Raw genomic sequence first — 21,786 nt, 5'->3', positions numbered from 1 at the left:
GTTAACGTGTTACCTGCCAGAGAGGGGTTTACGTGTTACCTGCCAGAGAGAGGGGTTTACGTGTTACCTGCCAGAGAGAGGGGGTTAATGTGTTACCTGCCAGAGAGAGGGGTTAACGTGTTACCTGCCAGAGAGGAGTTTACATGTTACCTGCCAGGGAGAGGGGGTTTACGTGTTACCTGCCAGAGAGAGGGGTTAACGTGTTACCTGCCAGAGAGGGGTTTACATGTTACCTGCCAGGGAGAGGGGGTTTACGTGTTACCTGCCAGAGAGAGGGGTTAACGTGTTACCTGCCAGAGAGGGGTTTACATGTTACCTGCCAGAGAGAGGGGGTGTACATGTTACCTGCCAGGGAGAGGGGGTTTACATGTTACCTGCCAGAGAGAGGGGTTAACGTGTTACCTGCCAGAGAGGGGTTTACATGTTACCTGCCAGGGAGAGGGGGTTTACGTGTTACCTGCCAGAGAGAGGGGTTAACGTGTTACCTGCCAGAGAGGGGTTTACATGTTACCTGCCAGAGAGAGGGGGTTTACATGTTACCTGCCAGAGAGAGGGGGTTTACATGTTACCTGCCAGAGAGAGGGGTTTACGTGTTACCTGCCAGAGAGAGGGGGTTAACGTGTTACCTGCCAGAGAGAGGGGGTTAACGTGTTACCTGCCAGAGAGGGGGGGTTTACATTTACCTGCCAGAGAGAGGGGGTTAACATGTTACCTGCCAGAGAGAGGGGGTTTACATGTTACCTGCCAGAGAGGGGGTTTACATGTTACCTGCCAGAGAGAGGGGGTTTACATGTTACCTGCCAGAGAGAGGGGTTAACGTGTTACCTGCCAGAGAGATAAATGGGCGGAATACTTCACCACAGAGACAGGGTCTGTCTGAATTGATCCACTGAATCCTAATCAGACTACATTAATTAAGCATCTAGTCTTGCAGCTTGTTTCTGTCAGACAGATTTAACAGGCTGATCTGGTCCCACTCTGATTTCACAGGAAATAACCACAGAGCTCCACAGACACCACAAACAGCAGAACCACCACTCATATTCCTGACCAGGACGCTAGACCTAGAATCAGGCTCATGACTGCACATCATAGCAACAAAAAAAATGCAATGGGACACGTCTAGATATTAGGCCCCCTCCCCGTTTTCACCGTCTTTCAAACAGTTTTGGTCCGTTTCCTACATTGTGAACAGGACCCCGTCTCGGCCGAGGAGAGTTGGCTCTGTACCGTCACATTATGGTAGGACTAACTCATAATGATCTCTACAGCATTTAGTCGTTTATAGATGTTTACAGCGTCATTACAGTTAGTTCTCATCAATGATAAGGTCAACAGAAGACTTTTAGGAGAACCTAATAAGTGTCATGCAAAGGAGCTGAGATGTAACGGACAAGTCAGGTGAATTGGCTAGCGGTTTGTTGCTCTTTGGGTTTTTTTCCCCCCGCACAAACTTTAAGTTTATCCAATGGGACGTGATGGGAATTGTCCATCAACTTTTGGCAGGTACATCTCTAGTACTCCCAAATAGACGGAGGGTGTGTCCTCAGGCATTAAGAAGTCAGATGAAATTAGCTTCCTCTTTGGGTTTTTCCCCCACAGAAAACATTGTCATGACGATAGAACTTAAAATGGGTCTTTCACCTGTTGTGCATCGGGGGGGCGCGTTCATGCTGGACAAGTCGTACAACAAACCATTGCCTCTTACATGTACAACAAGGAATCATGGTCTGCTCCATTCATAACATCTGTATTCGTAACGTTAAAAAACAATGTTCGACGAGTGAACTGAGCGTGTTGCTAACAAGAATTCACCAGGACGCATCCCCCCCAGTCTCTTTCCACACTCCTTACATCCGTTTTTAATTCAATTGACACAAGTTCCCATCGGGAGGACAAATGTTAACAATACAAAATAAATCACTTGCATGACAAAACTTTTCAAACCAGTCGATAGTTTGTCAGGAGGTTCTGTTACTCCAGTAGTCTGAACTACATTTTATAATTTTTATAAACAAAAAAGGAGAAAAAGTAGCAAACTCGATTTGGATATCAGGCTACTTCTCCAATCCCCGCTAACCTTTTAGTAACTTTCAAGCAGAGTAGGAAATAGAGAAACAGTCCTCCTTCATCCTTTTCTCATTCTACATCTTCTAGCAGATCCTCCGGTTTCTCTCATTTGTTTACGGAAGAACCAAAACATAACTCTAAGAACCTGTGTGTGTATATATATATATATACAGTACCAGTCAACCGTTTAAACACTCATACTCATTCAAGTTTTTTACACAAATTAACAAGGCACACCTGTTAATTGAAATGCATTCCAGGTGTCTACCTCATGAAGCTGGTTGAGAGAATGCCAAGAGTGCAAAAGCTGTCATCAAGGCAAAGGGTGGCTACTTGGAAGAATCTACAAATCTATTTAACACTTTTTTGGTTACTACATGATTCCATGTGTTATTTACAGAGTTTTGACTGGTACTGTACATGTAAGACTGTAGATTCAGAATAAGTGAATCAAACAACGACTTGTTCTATATACAGCAAGTATGTATCCAAATGGTACCTTACTCCCTTTATAGTGCACTACAGGGAATAGGGTACCATTTGGGACTAATGCTAAGAGTGTATAAACACTCTATATAAAGCAAGTGTATAAAACTAACAGTAAAATGATCATTTGTGGCAGAGAGAGAGAAGAAAAAAAAGAAAAAGGCACACCTATGTTCCCTAAAGCCAAAGCAAATATTTTTTTTTTAGTAAGATATAGCTTCAACTAATGAACAGCCAAAAAACCCAAAATGTTGTTTTAAGAGCAAAGTGTTTAACCTCGGCCTGGTCCCAGAACAGTTTGTGCTCGTGCCAAAACTCGTTGTCAAACCAAAACATTCCATAAGAGGTTGAGGCCAGCGAGCAGAAACACAAAAAAAAGGCACCAAGGCTAGTGTGATTTAATAGTCATTAAAACAAATTTAAAAAAAGATATTAATCAAAATGACAAAATATTTTCTACAGATTTATGAGTTAAATGTAAAAAAAAAACAACATATCAAAACAAAGCAACAAAAAAACTGTCTACAGTTGTAACAAAATTAGGTCCAGGTTTCCTTCTCCATCCAGGCCAGATCTTCTACTAGCAGTCCAGAATATCTTCTCCTCAACAGAACTGGGGAGGAGGGAGACAAGGTGTTATTAAAAAGGTTTTAACTTGCAATGATCATGGCATGTGGTTGATTTACACTTTAGTTGAATACACTGATTGCAAGTCACTCTGAATAAGATGATGATAATAATAATAATAATAATAATGATTGAATAAGACTGTCTGTTAAAACAACTAAAATGTGAGGGTACATGACAACAACAACTAAAGTGTCTGGTAGGTGTGTTGTATTATCTTGATGTGAGAGAATGTCATCATTAGAAGAAGTCCGCATGGTTACCAGTCACAGTAGCACCAGTAAAAGTCAGCACTGCTTGACAATGTCTGCTGCCATCTTGTGGTGACACTGTGGTACTGCAGGAGTACTGAGCAGCCAAGCCATTAAAAAAGGCACCATGTTCCCTTTACTTCTAGCCCGTATTTACATCTCACGACCAAGTCAGGGTTAGGTAACCTCTGATCAGGCAAACCACTGGTCCTTTACCCTTATACACATGCCTGCAGGTCTGACTGGACAGGTGGAAGCAATATGGTGAACACTCCACCTCACCAAATCAGAAAGGTGAACCAGCATACTACTTATATCGTTCAAATCATTTAAGATCTACGGAAGAAGTACATAGAAGCTAGGGAGCGGGGCCCGCCCGGCCACCAAGCTATGGAGCGGGGCCAACCGACCTCCAAGCTATGGAGCGGGGCCCACCAAGCTAGGGAGCGGGGCCAACTGACCTCCAAGCTAGGGAGAGGGGCCCACCAAGCTATGGAGCGGGGCCCACCAAGCTAGGGAGCGGGGCCCACCAAGCTAGGGAGCGGGGCCCACCAAGCTAGGGAGCCTGGCCCACCAAGCTAGGGAGCGGTGCCCACCAAGCTAGGGAGCGGGGCCCACCAAGCTAGGGAGCGGGGCCCACCAAGCTAGGGAGCGGGGCCCACCAAGCTAGGGAGCGGGGCCCACCAAGCTAGGGAGCGGGGCCCACCAAGCTAGGGAGCGGGGCCCACCAAGCTAGGGAGCGGGGCCCACCAACCTGGGCATCAGACCTGGGCAGATAAATCCTTTGTTGTAGTTAATTTAAAAATACTTGAGATATATATACTATATTAGACTATATATATATGAATAACATAGTTAACTATTTTCTTTGATATTCAAATGAAGCATAGATAAAACTCTAATTATCCCATGAATGTACCAGACCCAGACAGTGATCTGGGTACACAGCCTACCTTCCAGCGGTTGCCACAGCCGTTGCACAGTACGAAGGTCGTCATGGGTTCATCTGCACTGCGCGTCTGCACCTACAACACACAGGGAGAGACAGCATGTACAGTAGGGGTAGAACACACAGGGAGAGACAGCATGTACAGCAGGGGTAGAACACACAGGGAGAGACAGCATGTACAGCAGGGGTAGAACACACAGGGAGAGACAGCATGTACAGTTGAAGAAGTCAGAAGTTTAACTTTAGCCAAATACATTTAAAAACTCAAGTTTTTCACAATTATTTAATCCATGTAAAAAAAGTTCCCTTTCGTAGGTCAGTTAGGATCACAACTTTATTTTAAGAATGTGAAAATGTCAGAATAATAGTGGAGAGAATGATTTATTTCAGCTTTTATTTCTTTCATCACATTCCCAGTGGGTCAGAAGTTTACATACTCAATTAGTATTTGGTAGCATTGCCTTTAAATTGTTTAACTTTGGTCAAACGTGTCAGGTAGCCTTCCACAAGCTTCCCACAATAAATTGGGTGAATTTTGGCCCATTCCTCCTGACAGAGCTGGTGTAACTGAGTCAGGTACGTAGGCCTCCTTGATCACGCACGCTTTCAGTTTTGCCCACAAATTTTCTACCAGATTGAGGTCAGGGCTTTGTGATGGCCACTCCAATACGTTGAATTTGTTGTCCTTAAGCCATTTTGAAACAACTTTGGAAGTATGCTTGGGGTCATTCTCCATTTGGAAGACCCATTTGCGACCAAGATTTCACTTCCTGACTGACGTCTTGATGTTGCTTCAATATAGCCACATAATTTTCCTTCCTCATGATGCCATCTATTTTGTGAAGCGCACCAGTTCCTCCTGCAGCAAAGCACCCCTACAACATGATGCTGCCACCCCCGTGCTTCACGGTTGGGATGGTGTCTTCGGCTTGCAAGCCTCTCCTTTATCCTCCAAACATAACGATGGTCATTATGGCCAAAAAGTTATATTTTTGTTTCATCAGACCAGAGGACATTTCTCCAAAAAGTACAATCTTTGTCCCCATGTGCAGTTGGAAACCGTAGTCTGGCTTTTTAATGGCGGTTTTGGAGCAGTGGCTTCTTCCTTGCTGAGCGGCCTTTCAGGTTATGTCGATATAGGACTCGTTTTACTGTGGATATAGATACCTTTTGTACCCGTTTCCTCCAGCATCTTCACAAGGTCCTTTGTTGATGTTCTGGGATTGATTCACACTTTTCGCACCAAATTACGTTCATCTCTAGGAGACAGAACGCGTCTCCTTCCTGAGCGGTATAACGGCTGCATGGTCACATGGTGTTTATACTTGCGTAGTAATGGTTTTACAGATGAACATGGTGCCTTGAAGCGTTTGGAAATTGCTCCCAAGGATGAACCAGACTTGTGGAGGACTACAGTTTTTTTTCTGAAGTCTTGGCTGATTTCCCCATGATGTCAAGCAAAGAGGCACTGAGTTTGAAGGTAGGCCTTGAAATACATCCACAGGTACACCTCCAATTGACTCAAATTATGTCAATTAGCCTATCAGAAGCTTCTAAAGCCATGACATCATTTTCTGGAATTTTTCCAAGCTGTTTAAAGGCACAGTCAACTTAGTGTATGTAAACTTCTGACCCACTGGAATTGTGATAGTGACTTATAAGTGAAATAATCTGTCTGTAAACAATTGTTGTAAAAATTACTTGTGTCATGCACAAAGTAGATGTCCTAACCGACTTCCCAAAACTATAGTTTGTGAACAAGACATTTGTGGAGTGGTTGAAAAACGAGTTTTAATGACTCTAAATTGAGTGTATGTAAACTTCCGACTTCAACTGTATTTACACAAGCCACACACACAGGAGCAATGAGAGACAACACACACTCACCCTCTCTCTCTGTTCTAACCTGCAGAAGCATGTTCTTTTCTGTGATTTTACCTCAGATGGAAACTATACTGGACTGACTACATGGGATTTCTACCTCACGGAGAAACTATACTGACTACATGGGATTTCTACCTCAGGGAGAAACTATACTGACTACATGGGATTTCTACCTCAGGGAGAAACTATACTGGACTGACTACATGGGATTTCTACCTCAGGGGGAAACTATACTGGACTGACTACATGGGATTTCTACCTCAGGGAGAAACTATACTGACTACATGGGATTTCTACCTCAGGGAGAAACTATACTGGACTGACTACATGGGATTTCTACCTCAGGGAGAAACTATACTGACTACATGGGATTTCTACCTCAGGGAGAAACTATACTGACTACATGGGATTTCTACCTCAGGGAGAAACTATACTGGACTGACTACATGGGATTTCTACCTCAGGGGGAAACTATACCGACTACATGGGATTTCTACCTCAGGGAGAAACTATACCGACTACGGTACATGGGATTTCTACCTCAGGGAGAAACTATACTGACTACATGGGATTTCTAACTCAGGGGGAAACTATACTGGACTGACTACATGGGATTTCTACCTCAGGGAGAAACTATACCGACTACATGGGATTTCTACCTCAGGGAGAAACTATACTGGACTGACTACATGGGATTTCTACCTCAGGGAGAAACTATACTGACTACATGGGATTTCTACCTCAGGGAGAAACTATACTGGACTGACTACATGGGATTTCTACCTCAGGGAGAAACTATACTGACTACATGGGATTTCTACCTCAGGGAGAAACTATACTGACTACATGGGATTTCTACCTCAGGGAGAAACTATACTGACTACATGGGATTTCTACCTCAGGGAGAAACTATACTGGACTGACTACATGGGATTTCTACCTCAGGGAGAAACTATACTGGACTGACTACATGGGGTTTCTACCTCAGGGAGAAACTATACTGGACTGACTACATGGGATTTCTACCTCAGGGAGAAACTATACCGACTACGGTACATGGGATTTCTACCTCAGGGAGAAACTATACTGGACTGACTACATGGGATTTCTACCTCAGGGAGAAACTATACTGACTACATGGGATTTCTACCTCAGGGGGAAACTATACTGGACTGACTACATGGGATTTCTACCTCAGGGAGAAACTATACCGACTACATGGGATTTCTACCTCAGGGAGAAACTATACTGGACTGACTACATGGGATTTCTACCTCAGGGGGAAACTATACCGACTACATGGGATTTCTACCTCAGGGAGAAACTATACTGGACTGACTACATGGGATTTCTACCTCAGGGGGAAACTATACCGACTACATGGGATTTCTACCTCAAAAGGAAACTATACCGGACTGACTACATGGGATTTCTACCTCAGGGGGAAACTATACCGACTATATGGGATTTCTACCTCAGGGAGAAACTATACTGGACTGTGTATTGGTGTGATGAAGTAAGCATCGTACCGGTGTAGGTTTACCCCCCCCAGCTCAAAATGTTTCCACTAGCGTTACCGTTTACGTGGCACAACTGGCTCGTACGTTATAAAGCAGGCGATCACGTGGATTAGCGAGACAGGAAACGAGATCATGTACCGCTAAGGACACGAGAACAGCTACACTGTTAGCCAGCACTCACCGATACTGGTTACTCAGGTGCCGCTCACTGCGCTAGTTCACTATGTCAGTACCTGTGTAGAGGTCCAGTTCACTATGTCAGTACCTGTGTAGAGGTCCAGTTCACTATGTCAGTACCTGTGTAGAGGTCCAGTTCACTATGTCAGTACCTGTGTAGAGGTCCAGTTCACTATGTCAGTACCTGTGTAGAGGTCCAGTTCACTATGTCAGTACCTGTGTAGAGGTCCAGTTCACTATGTCACTACCTGTGTAGAGGTCCAGTTCACTATGTCACTACCTGTGTAGAGGTCCAGTTCACTATGTCAGTACCTGTGTAGAGGTCCAGTTCACTATGTCAGTACCTGTGTAGAGGTCCAGTTCACTATGTCAGTACCTGTGTAGAGGTCCAGTTCACTATGTCAGTACCTGTGTAGAGGTCCAGTTCACTATGTCAGTACCTGTGTAGAGGTCCAGTTCACTATGTCAGTACCTGTGTAGAGGTCCAGTTCACTATGTCAGTACCTGTGTAGAGGTCCAGTTCACTATGTCAGTACCTGTGTAGAGGTCCAGTTCACTATGTCAGTACCTGTGTAGAGGTCCAGTTCACTATGTCAGTACCTGTGTAGAGGTCCAGTTCACTATGTCAGTACCTGTGTAGAGGTCCAGTTCACTATGTCAGTACCTGTGTAGAGGTCCAGTTCACTATGTCAGTACCTGTGTAGAGGTCCAGTTCACTATGTCAGTACCTGTGTAGAGGTCCAGTTCACTATGTCAGTACCTGTGTAGAGGTCCAGTTCACTATGTCAGTACCTGTGTAGAGGTCCAGTTCACTATGTCAGTACCTGTGTAGAGGTCCAGTTCACTATGTCAGTACCTGTGTAGAGGTCCAGTTCACTATGTCAGTACCTGTGTAGAGGTCCAGTTCACTATGTCAGTACCTGTGTAGAGGTCCAGTTCACTATGTCAGTACCTGTGTAGAGGTCCAGTTCACTATGTCAGTACCTGTGTAGAGGTCCAGTTCACTATGTCAGTACCTGTGTGTAGGTGCAGTTCACTATGTCAGTACCTGTGTGTAGGTGCAGTTCACTATGTCAGTCCCTGTGTAGAGGTCCAGTTCACTATGTCAGTACCTGTGCGTCCAGTTCACTATGTCAGTACCTGTGCGTCCAGTTCACTATGTCAGTACCTGTGCGTCCAGTTCACTATGTCACTACCTGTGTAGAGGTCCAGTTCACTTTGTCACTACCTGTGTAGAGGTCCAGTTCACTATGTCACTACCTGTGTAGAGGTCCAGTTCACTATGTCACTACCCGTGTAGAGGTCCAGTTCACTATGTCACTACCCGTGTGTCCAGTTCACTATGCCACTACCCGCGTGTCCAGTTCACTATGTCAGTACCTGTGTCCAGTTCACTATGTCAGTACCTGTGTCCAGTTCACTATGTCAGTACCTGTGTAGAGGTCCAGTTCACTATGTCAGTACCTGTGTAGAGGTCCAGTTCACTATGTCAGTACCTGTGTAGAGGTCCAGTTCACTATGTCAGTACCTGTGTAGAGGTCCAGTTCACTATGTCAGTACCTGTGTAGAGGTCCAGTTCACTATGTCAGTACCTGTGTGTAGGTGCAGTTCACTATGTCAGTACCTGTGTAGAGGTCCAGTTCACTATGTCAGTACCTGTGTAGAGGTCCAGTTCACTATGTCAGTACCTGTGTAGAGGTCCAGTTCACTATGTCAGTACCTGTGTGTAGGTGCAGTTCACTATGTCAGTACCTGTGCGTCCAGTTCACTATGTCACTACCTGTGTGTAGAGGTGCAGTTCACTATGTCAGTACCTGTGTAGAGGTCCAGTTCACTATGTCACTACCTGTGTAGAGGTCCAGTTCACTATGTCACTACCTGTGTAGAGGTCCAGTTCACTATGTCACTACCTGTGTAGAGGTCCAGTTCACTATGTCACTACCTGTGTAGAGGTCCAGTTCACTATGTCACTACCTGTGTAGAGGTCCAGTTCACTATGTCACTACCTGTGTAGAGGTCCAGTTCACTATGTCACTACCTGTGTAGAGGTCCAGTTCACTATGTCAGTACCTGTGTAGAGGTCCAGTTCACTATGTCACTACCTGTGTAGAGGTCCAGTTCACTATGTCAGTACCTGTGTGTAGGTGCAGTTCACTATGTCAGTACCTGTGTAGAGGTCCAGTTCACTATGTCAGTACCTGTGTAGAGGTCCAGTTCACTATGTCAGTACCTGTGTAGAGGTCCAGTTCACTATGTCAGTACCTGTGTGTAGAGGTCCAGTTCACTATGTCACTACCTGTGTGTAGAGGTCCAGTTCACTATGTCAGTACCTGTGTGTAGAGGTCCAGTTCACTATGTCACTACCTGTGTGTAGAGGTCCAGTTCACTATGTCAGTACCTGTGTAGAGGTCCAGTTCACTATGTCAGTACCTGTGTGTAGGTGCAGTTCACTATGTCAGTACCTGTGTAGAGGTCCAGTTCACTATGTCAGTACCTGTGTAGAGGTCCAGTTCACTATGTCAGTACCTGTGTGTAGGTGCAGTTCACTATGTCAGTACCTGTGCGTCCAGTTCACTATGTCAGTACCTGTGTGTAGAGGTCCAGTTCACTATGTCAGTACCTGTGTGTAGGTGCAGTTCACTATGTCAGTACCTGTGTAGAGGTCCAGTTCACTATGTCACTACCTTTGTAGAGGTCCAGTTCACTATGTCACTACCTGTGTAGAGGTCCAGTTCACTATGTCACTACCTGTGTAGAGGTCCAGTTCACTATGTCAGTACCTGTGTAGAGGTCCAGTTCACTATGTCAGTACCTGTGTAGAGGTCCAGTTCACTATGTCACTACCTGTGTAGAGGTCCAGTTCACTATGTCACTACCTGTGTAGAGGTCCAGTTCACTATGTCAGTACCTGTGTAGAGGTCCAGTTCACTATGTCAGTACCTGTGTAGAGGTCCAGTTCACTATGTCAGTACCTGTGTGTAGAGGTCCAGTTCACTATGTCAGTACCTGTGTGTAGAGGTCCAGTTCACTATGTCACTACCTGTGTGTAGAGGTCCAGTTCACTATGTCAGTACCTGTGTGTAGAGGTCCAGTTCACTATGTCACTACCTGTGTGTAGAGGTCCAGTTCACTATGTCAGTACCTGTGTAGAGGTCCAGTTCACTATGTCAGTACCTGTGTGTAGGTGCAGTTCACTATGTCAGTACCTGTGTAGAGGTCCAGTTCACTATGTCAGTACCTGTGTGTAGGTCCAGTTCACTATGTCACTACCTGTGTGTAGAGGTCCAGTTCACTATGTCAGTACCTGTGTAGAGGTCCAGTTCACTATGTCAGTACCTGTGTAGAGGTCCAGTTCACTATGTCAGTACCTGTGTGTAGGTGCAGTTCACTATGTCAGTACCTGTGCGTCCAGTTCACTATGTCAGTACCTGTGCGTCCAGTTCACTATGTCAGTACCTGTGTGTAGAGGTCCAGTTCACTATGTCAGTACCTGTGTGTAGGTGCAGTTCACTATGTCAGTACCTGTGTAGAGGTCCAGTTCACTATGTCACTACCTGTGTAGAGGTCCAGTTCACTATGTCACTACCTGTGTAGAGGTCCAGTTCACTATGTCAGTACCTGTGTAGAGGTCCAGTTCACTATGCCAGTACCTGTGTAGAGGTCCAGTTCACTATGTCAGTACCTGTGTAGAGGTCCAGTTCACTATGTCACTACCTGTGTGTAGAGGTCCAGTTCACTATGTCAGTACCTGTGTGTAGAGGTCCAGTTCACTATGTCAGTACCTGTGTGTAGGTGCAGTTCTTGCCCCTGCATTTGCCACATTGAAACATGTCCGTCTCGGTCCCGCCCACTTTAGACAGCTGGTGCTCTCTGATGGCGTCCTTGGTCAAAGCCTTCCTCATCTCTTTCAGCTCCGCGCTCGCCATCTCCTGGTTGGTCACACAGAGAATTGACCTTAAAGAACCGTAGAGTCAACCTTAGGAAATATTTCAACTGTATGGAGTTCACGGTCAACACATGAAACACACACCCCCCCCCCCCCCCCCCCCCCCCGTGCGTACCTCAGCGGCCATGTTAGTGATGCAGTCAGCAGAGATTCCCCCCCCCCCCCCGTACGTACCTCAGCGGCCATGTTAGCGATGCAGTCAGAGATGTCCCCCCCGTACGTACCTCAGCGGCCATGTTAGCGATGCAGTCAGCAGAGATGCCCCCCCCTCTTCCCCGTACGTACCTCAGCGGCCATGTTAGCGATGCAGTCAGCAGAGATGCCCCCCCCTCTTCCCCGTACGTACCTCAGCGACCATATTAGCGATGCAGTCAGCAGCGATGCAGTCAGCAGAGATGCCCCCCCCCCCCCCCGTACGTACCTCAGCGGCCATGTTAGTGATGCAGTCAGCAGAGATGTTTCCACCCCCCCCGTACGTACCTCAGCGGCCATGTTAGTGATGCAGTCAGCAGAGATGCCCCCCCCCCCCGTACGTACCTCAGCGGCCATGTTAGTGATGCAGTCAGCAGAGATGCCCCCCCCGTACGTACCTCAGCGGCCATGTTAGCGATGCAGTCAGCAGATGCCGCCGCCCCCCCCCCCCCCCGTGCGTACCTCAGCGGCCATGTTAGTGATGCAGTCAGCAGAGATTCCCCCCCCCCCCCGTACGTACCTCAGCGGCCATGTTAGCGATGCAGTCAGAGATGTCCCCCCCGTACGTACCTCAGCGGCCATGTTAGCGATGCAGTCAGCAGAGATGCCCCCCCCTCTTCCCCGTACGTACCTCAGCGGCCATGTTAGCGATGCAGTCAGCAGAGATGCCCCCCCCTCTTCCCCGTACGTACCTCAGCGACCATATTAGCGATGCAGTCAGCAGCGATGCAGTCAGCAGAGATGCCCCCCCCCCCCCCGTACGTACCTCAGCGGCCATGTTAGTGATGCAGTCAGCAGAGATGTTTCCACCCCCCCCGTACGTACCTCAGCGGCCATGTTAGTGATGCAGTCAGCAGAGATGCCCCCCCCCCCCGTACGTACCTCAGCGGCCATGTTAGTGATGCAGTCAGCAGAGATGCCCCCCCCGTACGTACCTCAGCGGCCATGTTAGCGATGCAGTCAGCAGATGCCGCCGCCCCCCCCCCCCCCCGTACGTACCTCAGCAGCCATGTTAGTGATGCAGTCAGCAGAGATGCCCCCCCCCCCCGTACGTACCTCAGCGGCCATGTTAGCGATGCAGTCAGCAGAGATGCCCCCCCCCCCCGTACGTACCTCAGCGGCCATGTTAGTGATGCAGTCAGCAGAGATGCCCCCCCCCCCCGTACGTACCTCAGCGGCCATGTTAGCGATGCAGTCAGCAGAGATGCCCCCCCCCCCCCGTACGTACCTCAGCGGCCATGTTAGCGATGCAGTCAGCAGAGATGCCCCCCCCCCCCCCCCCCCCGTACGTACCTCAGCGGCCATGTTAGCGATGCAGTCAGCAGAGATGCCCCCCCACCGTACGTACCTCGGCGGCCATGTTAGCGATGCAGTCAGCAGAGATGCCCCCCCCCCCCCCCGTACGTACCTCAGCGGCCATGTTAGCGATGCAGTCAGCAGAGATGCCCCCCCCCCCCCCCCGTACGTACCTCAGCGGCCATGTTAGTGATGCAGTCAGCAGAGATGCCCCCCCCGTACGTACCTCAGCGGCCATGTTAGCGATGCAGTCAGCAGAGATGCCCCCCCCCCCCCCCCGTACGTACCTCAGCGGCCATGTTAGTGATGCAGTCAGCAGAGATGCCCCCCCCCCGTACGTACCTCAGCGGCCATGTTAGCGATGCGGTCAGCAGAGATGTTCCCAGCGAGGACGTTGCGTCGGAGGTCTGGGTTCTTCTGGTCCTTCAGGTTGGAGATACGGCTCCTCAGTCTGGACTTGTACTTCTGGTCTGTAGACTTAAACTCCTGGTAGATACGTGGAGCGGGGAAGTGAAGGAGAATACTGCACACACACACACACACACACACACACACAGTAAGACCGTCCTAGACATGCAGAGTCCTATAAAGATAATCCAGAAACCTTGATTACCACACGTCTGTCTGGTCCTCATCACCACAGACAGCGACAAGCGAACAGGTGAAAGGATATAGTCCTCAATCTGAGCAGCCAAGTTCTCCGTGTCTGCGCCAATGGTCTTGTGGTCATCTGACATATGAAAAACAGAGAGTGGTCATTCGTTTAAAAAAATAAAAATAAAATACAAAATCCAAACAACGCACTTTAGAAAAAAATGTCCCTCCAGCCACCCCATATCTTAGATCCCTCCTTGTGATTGGTCTCCGTCTCACCCAGAGATGTATAATACTACAGTTGCTGAAGTCATCAACCTTTAAAACAGCTGTAGAATGCGCCGATAACGGCGGCCATCTTGGTAGAGTCTGTCTCACCGTCGGTCTGCAGGGCAGCCACCAGCAGCTCTCGGCACTTGGTGCGTACGCTGTCAGTGGTGACGGGGGCGGGGGGGAAGGTGGTGAACTTTGGAGTGGTGGGGGTCGTAGGGGCGGTGGGGGTCGTAGGGGTCGTAGGGGGCTCAGGCAGTTTCTTGCTGGGGTAGACAAGAAAAATGTTACATCATGTTAGGAGTGACCCTGATCCATTTATTCTAAACAGTAACATAAGGGCGTTTATTTTTTATTTATTATGGATCCCCGTTACTTCCTGTCAAGGTAGCAGCTACTCTTCCTGGGGTTTATTAGGGACCCCCATTACTTCCTGCCAAGGTAGCAGCTACTTTTCCTGGGGTTTATTAGGGACCCCCATTACTTCCTGCCAAGGTAGCAGCTACTCTTCCTGGGGTCGTTACACATTAAGGCACTTACATTACATATAAAACAGTACATCATATAACATTACACGACTACATATCTACAATACAACATGTATAACACCACCATACAACAATATCATGTCTGTATCTGTGTGTGTCTCTTCACAGTCCCCACTGTTCCATAAGGTGTATTTTTATCTGTTTTTTAAATCTGATTCTACTGCTGTCATCAGTTACCTGATGTGGAATAGAGTTCCATGTAGTCATGGCTCTATGTAGTACTGTGGAATAGAGTTCCATGTAGTCATGGCTCTATGTAGTACTGTGGAATAGAGTTCCATGTAGTCATGGCTCTATGTAGTACTGTGGAATAGAGTTCCATGTAGTCATGGCTCTATGTAGTACTGTGGAATAGAGTTCCATGTAGTCATGGCTCTATGTAGTACTGTGCCTCCCATAGTCTGTTCTGGACTTGGGGACTGTGAAGAGACCCCTGGTGGCATGTTTTGTGGGGTATGCATGGGTGTCTGAGCTGTGTGCTAGTAGTTTAAAAACAGACAGCTCTGTACCTTCAGCTTGTCAACACCTCTTACAAAAAAAACAAGTAGTGAGGAAGTCAATCTCTCCTCCACTTTGAGCCATGAGAGATTTAAAACGCATATCATTAATGTTAGCTCCCATTGTACATTTAAAAAAGGGCCGTGCTGCCCTGTTCTAAGCCTGTTTAAAAACAACAAAACCCAGGGTCTGTAGTGTTGTTGATAGTGTTGTTAAGGACGAGCAGTGCTTTATTATGGGCAGACTATTATCCTTCCCATCTTAACTACTGTTGTATCAACATGTTTTTGACCATGACAGTTTAGAATACTCCAAGCGGTTTTTACTTTTACATAAAAATAATAAAAAATTAGGTGGTGGATTAGATTTTATATTGCAGATAGATTGTAGCTTCAATATTCTCAGTTGTTCAATATTCCCAGTTAGTAGTTTTAGTTTGTAGTCATTATGACACATTGACTATTTCTCTCTCTACCATTTGTATTTCATATACCTTTGACTATTGGATGTTCTTATAGGCACTTTAGTATTGCCAGTCTAATCTCTGGAGTTGATAGGCTTGAAGTCATAAACAGTGCTGTGCTGGAAGCATTGCTAAGAGCTGCTGGCAAACGCAGTAAAGTTTGAATGAATGCTTACGAGTCTGCTGCTGCCTACCACCGCTCAGTCAGACTGCTCTATCAAATCATAGACTTAATTATAATAAACACACAGAAATACTAGCCTTTGGTCATTAATAATGATCAAATCCGGAAACTATAATTTCGAAAACAAAACGTTTATTCTTTCAGTGAAATACAGATTTGTTACGTATTTTATTGAACGGGAGGCATCCCTAAGTCTAAATATTCCTGTTACAACCTTCAATGTTATGTCATAATTATGTAAAATTCTGGCAAATTAGTTTGCAACGAGCCAGGCGGCCCAAACTGTTGCATATACCCTGACTCTGCGTGCAATGAACGCAAGAGAAGTGACAATTTCACCTGGTTAATATTGCCTGCTAACCTGGATTTCTTTTAACTAAATGTGCAGGTTTAAAAATATATACTTCTGTATATTGATTTTAAGAAAGGCATTGATGTTTATGGATAGGTACATTCATGCAACGATTGTGCTTTTTTCACGAATGCACTTTTGTTAAATCATCCCCCGTTTGGCGAAGTAGGCTGTGATTCGATGATAAATTAACAGGCACCTTATTGATTATATGCAACGCAGGACAAGCTAGTTAACTACACATGGTTGATATCACTAGGTTAACTAGTGATTATGTGAAGATTGATTGTTTTTTTTATAAAGGTAAGTTTAATGCTAGCTAGCAATGCTAGCTGCGAGTGCAGCTCCTTGCTGCACTCGCGTAACATGTGGTCAGCCTGCCACGCAATCTCCTCGCGGAATGCAACGCAATTGGCCATAATCAGCATCCAAAAATGCTGATTGTTATGAAAAGTTGAAATCGGACTTAATTTAAAAAAATATATATATATATATTTTTTTTTTAATTCGGTCAACCTCTAGTGTAAAGCCATTACAAGTTTTTCCCATCGGCAGAATATGAACGATAATGTCAAAAGCTGCACTGAAGTCTAACAAGACAGCCGGTCATCAGTCATTTGTGTAAGTGCTGTGCTTGTTGAATGTCCTTCCCTATAAGTGTGCTGAACGTCTGTTCATTTGTTTACTGTAAAATAACATTATATCTGGTCAAACACCATTTTCCCCCCAAAAGTTTACTAAGGGTTGGTAACAGGCTGATTGGTGGGCTATTTGAGCCAGTAAAAGGGGGCTTTACTATTCTTGGGTAGCGGAATGACTTTAGCTTCTCTCCAGGCCTGAGGGCAAACACTTTCTAGTAGGCTTAAATTGAAGATATGGCAAATCGGAGTGGCAATATTGTCCGCGATTATCCTCAGTAAGTTTCCATCCAGATGGTCAGACCCCGGTGGCTTGTCATTGTTGACAATAACACTTTTCTCACCACTTCTACACTCACTTCACAGAATTTTAAATTATAGCGCTCGTTCTTCATAATTTGGTCAGATATACTTGGATGTGTAGTGCCAGAGTTTGTTGCTGGCATGTAAATGCCTAAGTTTGCTTATCTTGCCAATTAAAAAGTCATTAAAGTAGTTGGTAATATCAGTGGTATTTTTTGATAAATGAGCCATCTGATTCAATGAATGATGGAGCTGAGTTTGCCTTTTTGCCCAACATTTTATTTAAGGAGCTCCAAAGAGTTTTACTATCATTCTTTATGTCATTTATCTTTGTTTCATCGTATAGTTTTTCCCCCCATTTTTTTCTCTTCGGTTTAGTTACATGATTTCTCAATTTGTAGTACATTTGCCAATGGGTTGTACAGCCAGACTTATTTGCCATACCTTTTACCTCACCCATACAATTTTTCAAATCCTCATCAATCCAAGGGGATTTAACAGTTTAGTCATTTTCTTAAAATGGGTGCGTATTAGTAACTGGAATAAGTAGTTTCATAAAATGTGTCAAGTGCAGCATCTGTTTGCATCTCATTACACACCACGGACCAACAAATATTCTTCACGTCGACAACATACCAATCACTACAAAAACGTATTGTATGGCCTCGATATTAGCACTATATTAGGCCCAGCCTGACCTCTTATACACTATATTAGGCCCAGCCTGACCTCTTATACTCTATATTAGGCCCAGCCTGACCTCTTATACTCTATATTAGGCCCAGCCTGACCTCTTATACTCTATATTAGGCCCAGCCTGACCTCTTATACACTATATTAGGCCCAGCCTGACCTCTTATACTCTATATTAGGCCCAGCCTGACCTCTTATACTCTATATTAGGCCCAGCCTGACCTCTTATACTCTATATTAGGCCCAGCCTGACCTCTTATACACTATATTAGGCCCAGCCTGACCTCTTATACACTATATTAGGCCCAGCCTGACCTCTTATACACTATATTAGGCCCAGCCTGACCTCTTATACACTATATTAGGCCCAGCCTGACCTCTTATACTCTATATTAGGCCCAGCCTGACCTCTTATACTCTATATTAGGCCCAGCCTGACCTCTTATACTCTATATTAGGCCCAGCCTGACCTCTTATACTCTATATTAGGCCCAGCCTGACCTCTTATACACTATATTAGGCCCAGCCTGACCTCTTATACACTATATTAGGCCCAGCCTGACCTCTTATACTCTATATTAGGCCCAGCCTGACCTCTTATACTCTATATTAGGCCCAGCCTGACCTCTTATACTCTATATTAGGCCCAGCCTGACCTCTTATACTCTATATTAGGCCCAGCCTGACCTCTTATACTCTATATTAGGCCCAGCCTGACCTCTTATACTCTATATTAGGCCCAGCCTGACCTCTTATACTCTATATTAGGCCCAGCCTGACCTCTTATACTCTATATTAGGCCCAGCCTGACCTCTTATACTCTATATTAGGCCCAGCCTGACCTCTTATACTCTATATTAGGCCCAGCCTGACCTCTTATACTCTATATTAGGCCCAGCCTGACCTCTTATACTCTATATTAGGCCCAGCCTGACCTCTTATACTCTATATTAGGCCCAGCCTGACCTCTTATACTCTATATTAGGCCCAGCCTGACCTCTTATACTCTATATTAGGCCCAGCCTGACCTCTTATACACTATATTAGGCCCAGCCTGACCTCTTATACACTATATTAGGCCCAGCCTGACCTCTTATACACTATATTAGGCCCAGCCTGACCTCTTATACACTATATTAGGCCCAGCCTGACCTCTTATACATTATATTAGGCCCAGCCTGACCTCTTATACTCTATATTAGGCCCAGCCTGACCTCTTATACACTATATTAGGCCCAGCCTGACCTCTTATACTCTATATTAGGCCCAGCCTGACCTCTTATACTCTATATTAGGCCCAGCCTGACCTCTTATACACTATATTAGGCCCAGCCTGACCTCTTATACACTATATTAGGCCCAGCCTGACCTCTTATACACTATATTAGGCCCAGCCTGACCTCTTATACTCTATATTAGGCCCAGCCTGACCTCTTATACACTATATTAGACCCAGCCTGACCTCTTATACTCTATATTAGGCCCAGCCTGACCTCTTATACTCTATATTAGGCCCAGCCTGACCTCTTATACTCTATATTAGGCCCAGCCTGACCTCTTATACACTATATTAGGCCCAGCCTGACCTCTTATACTCTATATTAGGCCCAGCCTGACCTCTTATACTCTATATTAGGCCCAGCCTGACCTCTTATACTCTATATTAGGCCCAGCCTGACCTCTTATACTCTATATTAGGCCCAGCCTGACCTCTTATACTCTATATTAGGCCCAGCCTGACCTCTTATACACTATATTAGGCCCAGCCTGACCTCTTATACTCTATATTAGGCCCAGCCTGACCTCTTATACACTATATTAGGCCCAGCCTGACCTCTTATACTCTATATTAGGCCCAGCCTGACCTCTTATACTCTATATTAGGCCCAGCCTGACCTCTTATACACTATATTAGGCCCAGCCTGACCTCTTATACTCTATATTAGGCCCAGCCTGACCTCTTATACTCTATATTAGGCCCAGCCTGACCTCTTATACACTATATTAGGCCCAGCCTGACCTCTTATACTCTATATTAGGCCCAGCCTGACCTCTTATACACTATATTAGGCCCAGCCTGACCTCTTATACTCTATATTAGGCCCAGCCTGACCTCTTATACACTATATTAGGCCCAGCCTGACCTCTTATACTCTATATTAGGCCCAGCCTGACCTCTTATACTCTATATTAGGCCCAGCCTGACCTCTTATACTCTATATTAGGCCCAGCCTGACCTCTTATACACTATATTAGGCCCAGCCTTTGGAACTTTGGTTTTCCTAGATACGGCTACTATATTGTGATCACTACATCCTATGGATTTGGGTACTGCTTTAGAGCAGATTTCTGCAGCATTAGTAAAGATGTGATCAATACATGTTGATGATTGAATTACTGTGCTGTTTGTAACTACCCTGGTAGATTGATAATCTGAACCAGGTTGCAGACACTGGTTACAGTTTGAAGCTTTTTCTTGAGTTGGCAGCTTGATGAAAGCCAGTCAATATATAGGTCACCCAGAGAATATACCTCTGATATCGCGTAGTTTATGAAGCATTTCACACATATTATCCAGATACTGACTGTTAGCACTTGGTGATCTATAGCAGCTTCCCACCAGCATGGGCTTTAGGTGAGGCAGATGAACCTGTAGCCATATTACTTCAACAGTATTTAACATGAGATCCTCTTTAAGCTTTACAGGAATGTGGTTCTGAAAATAGACCGCAACACCGCCCCCTATTGGCATGTCTGTCTTTTCTGTAGATGTTGTAACTATGCATTGTTAACCACTGTATCAAACGTATTATCTAAGTGACTTTGAGGAATATGAATGTCATCTGCTGCTAGCAAGTGGACTTCATGAACATTGTTTCTTACGCTACCCATGTTAGCGTGGGCTGTTTTTTTACGCTACCCATGTTAGCGTGGGCTGTTTTTTTACGCTACCCATGTTAGCGTGAGCTGTTTTTTTACGCTACCCATGTTAACGTGAGCTATTTTTTACGCTACCCATGTTAACGTGAGCTATTTTTTACGCTACCCATGTTAACGTGAGCTATTTTTTACGCTACCCATGTTAACGTGAGCTATTTTTTACGCTACCCATGTTAACGTGAGCTATTTTTTACGCTACCCATGTTAACGTGGGCTATTTTTTACGCTACCCATGTTAACGTGGGCAATTTTTTACGCTACCCATGTTAACGTGGGCAATTTTTTACGCTACCCATGTTAACGTGGGCAATTTTTTACGCTACCCATGTTAACGTGGGCAATTTTTTACGCTACCCATGTTAACGTGAGCTAGTTTTTACGCTACCCATGTTAACGTGGGCAATTTTTTACGCTACCCATGTTAACGTGAGCTATTTTTTACGCTACCCATGTTAACGTGGGCAATTTTTTACGCTACCCATGTTAACGTGAGCTATTTTTTACGCTACCCATGTTAACGTGAGCTATTTTTTACGCTACCCATGTTAACGTGAGCTATTTTTTACGCTACCCATGTTAACGTGAGCTATTTTTTACGCTACCCATGTTAACGTGAGCTATTTTTTACGCTACCCATGTTAACGTGGGCTATTTTTTACGCTACCCATGTTAACGTGGGCTATTTTTTACGCTACCCATGTTAACGTGGGCTATTTTTTACGCTACCCATGTTAACGTGAGCTATTTTTTACGCTACCCATGTTAACGCGGGCTATTTTTTACACTACCCATGTTAACGCGGGCTATTTTTTACACTACCCATGTTAACGCGGGCTATTTCTTACTCTACCCATGTTAACGTGGGCTATTTCTTACGCTACCCATGTTAACGCGGGCTATTTCTT

The 21,786-nt window shown here is 45.5% G+C and overlaps 1 protein-coding gene across 2 annotated transcripts in view; it reads right to left on the bottom strand.

The window, feature by feature from the left end:
• Positions 1-1,829: 1,829 nt before the first annotated feature.
• The window catches only part of LOC129861364 (transcription elongation factor A protein 2-like), a 28,997-nt gene continuing 9,040 nt past the window's right edge, over positions 1,830-21,786 (bottom strand). For both annotated transcript variants that reach the window (XM_055932744.1, XM_055932745.1), the window contains 6 exons: positions 14,371-14,528; positions 14,072-14,128; positions 13,741-13,895; positions 11,747-11,893; positions 4,388-4,459; positions 1,830-3,169 (listed from right to left, as the gene is read on the bottom strand). In XM_055932744.1, coding sequence (XP_055788719.1) covers positions 3,161-3,169; positions 4,388-4,459; positions 11,747-11,893; positions 13,741-13,895; positions 14,072-14,128; positions 14,371-14,528 — 598 coding nt within the window. In that variant the 3' untranslated portion in view covers positions 1,830-3,160. The remainder of the gene's footprint in view (positions 3,170-4,387; positions 4,460-11,746; positions 11,894-13,740; positions 13,896-14,071; positions 14,129-14,370; positions 14,529-21,786) is intronic.

The sequence above is a fragment of the Salvelinus fontinalis genome, chromosome 8 (genome assembly GCF_029448725.1).
Source record: "Salvelinus fontinalis isolate EN_2023a chromosome 8, ASM2944872v1, whole genome shotgun sequence".
NCBI lineage: Eukaryota > Metazoa > Chordata > Actinopteri > Salmoniformes > Salmonidae > Salvelinus > Salvelinus fontinalis.
This window is presented reverse-complemented; position numbering and strand designations above follow the sequence as displayed.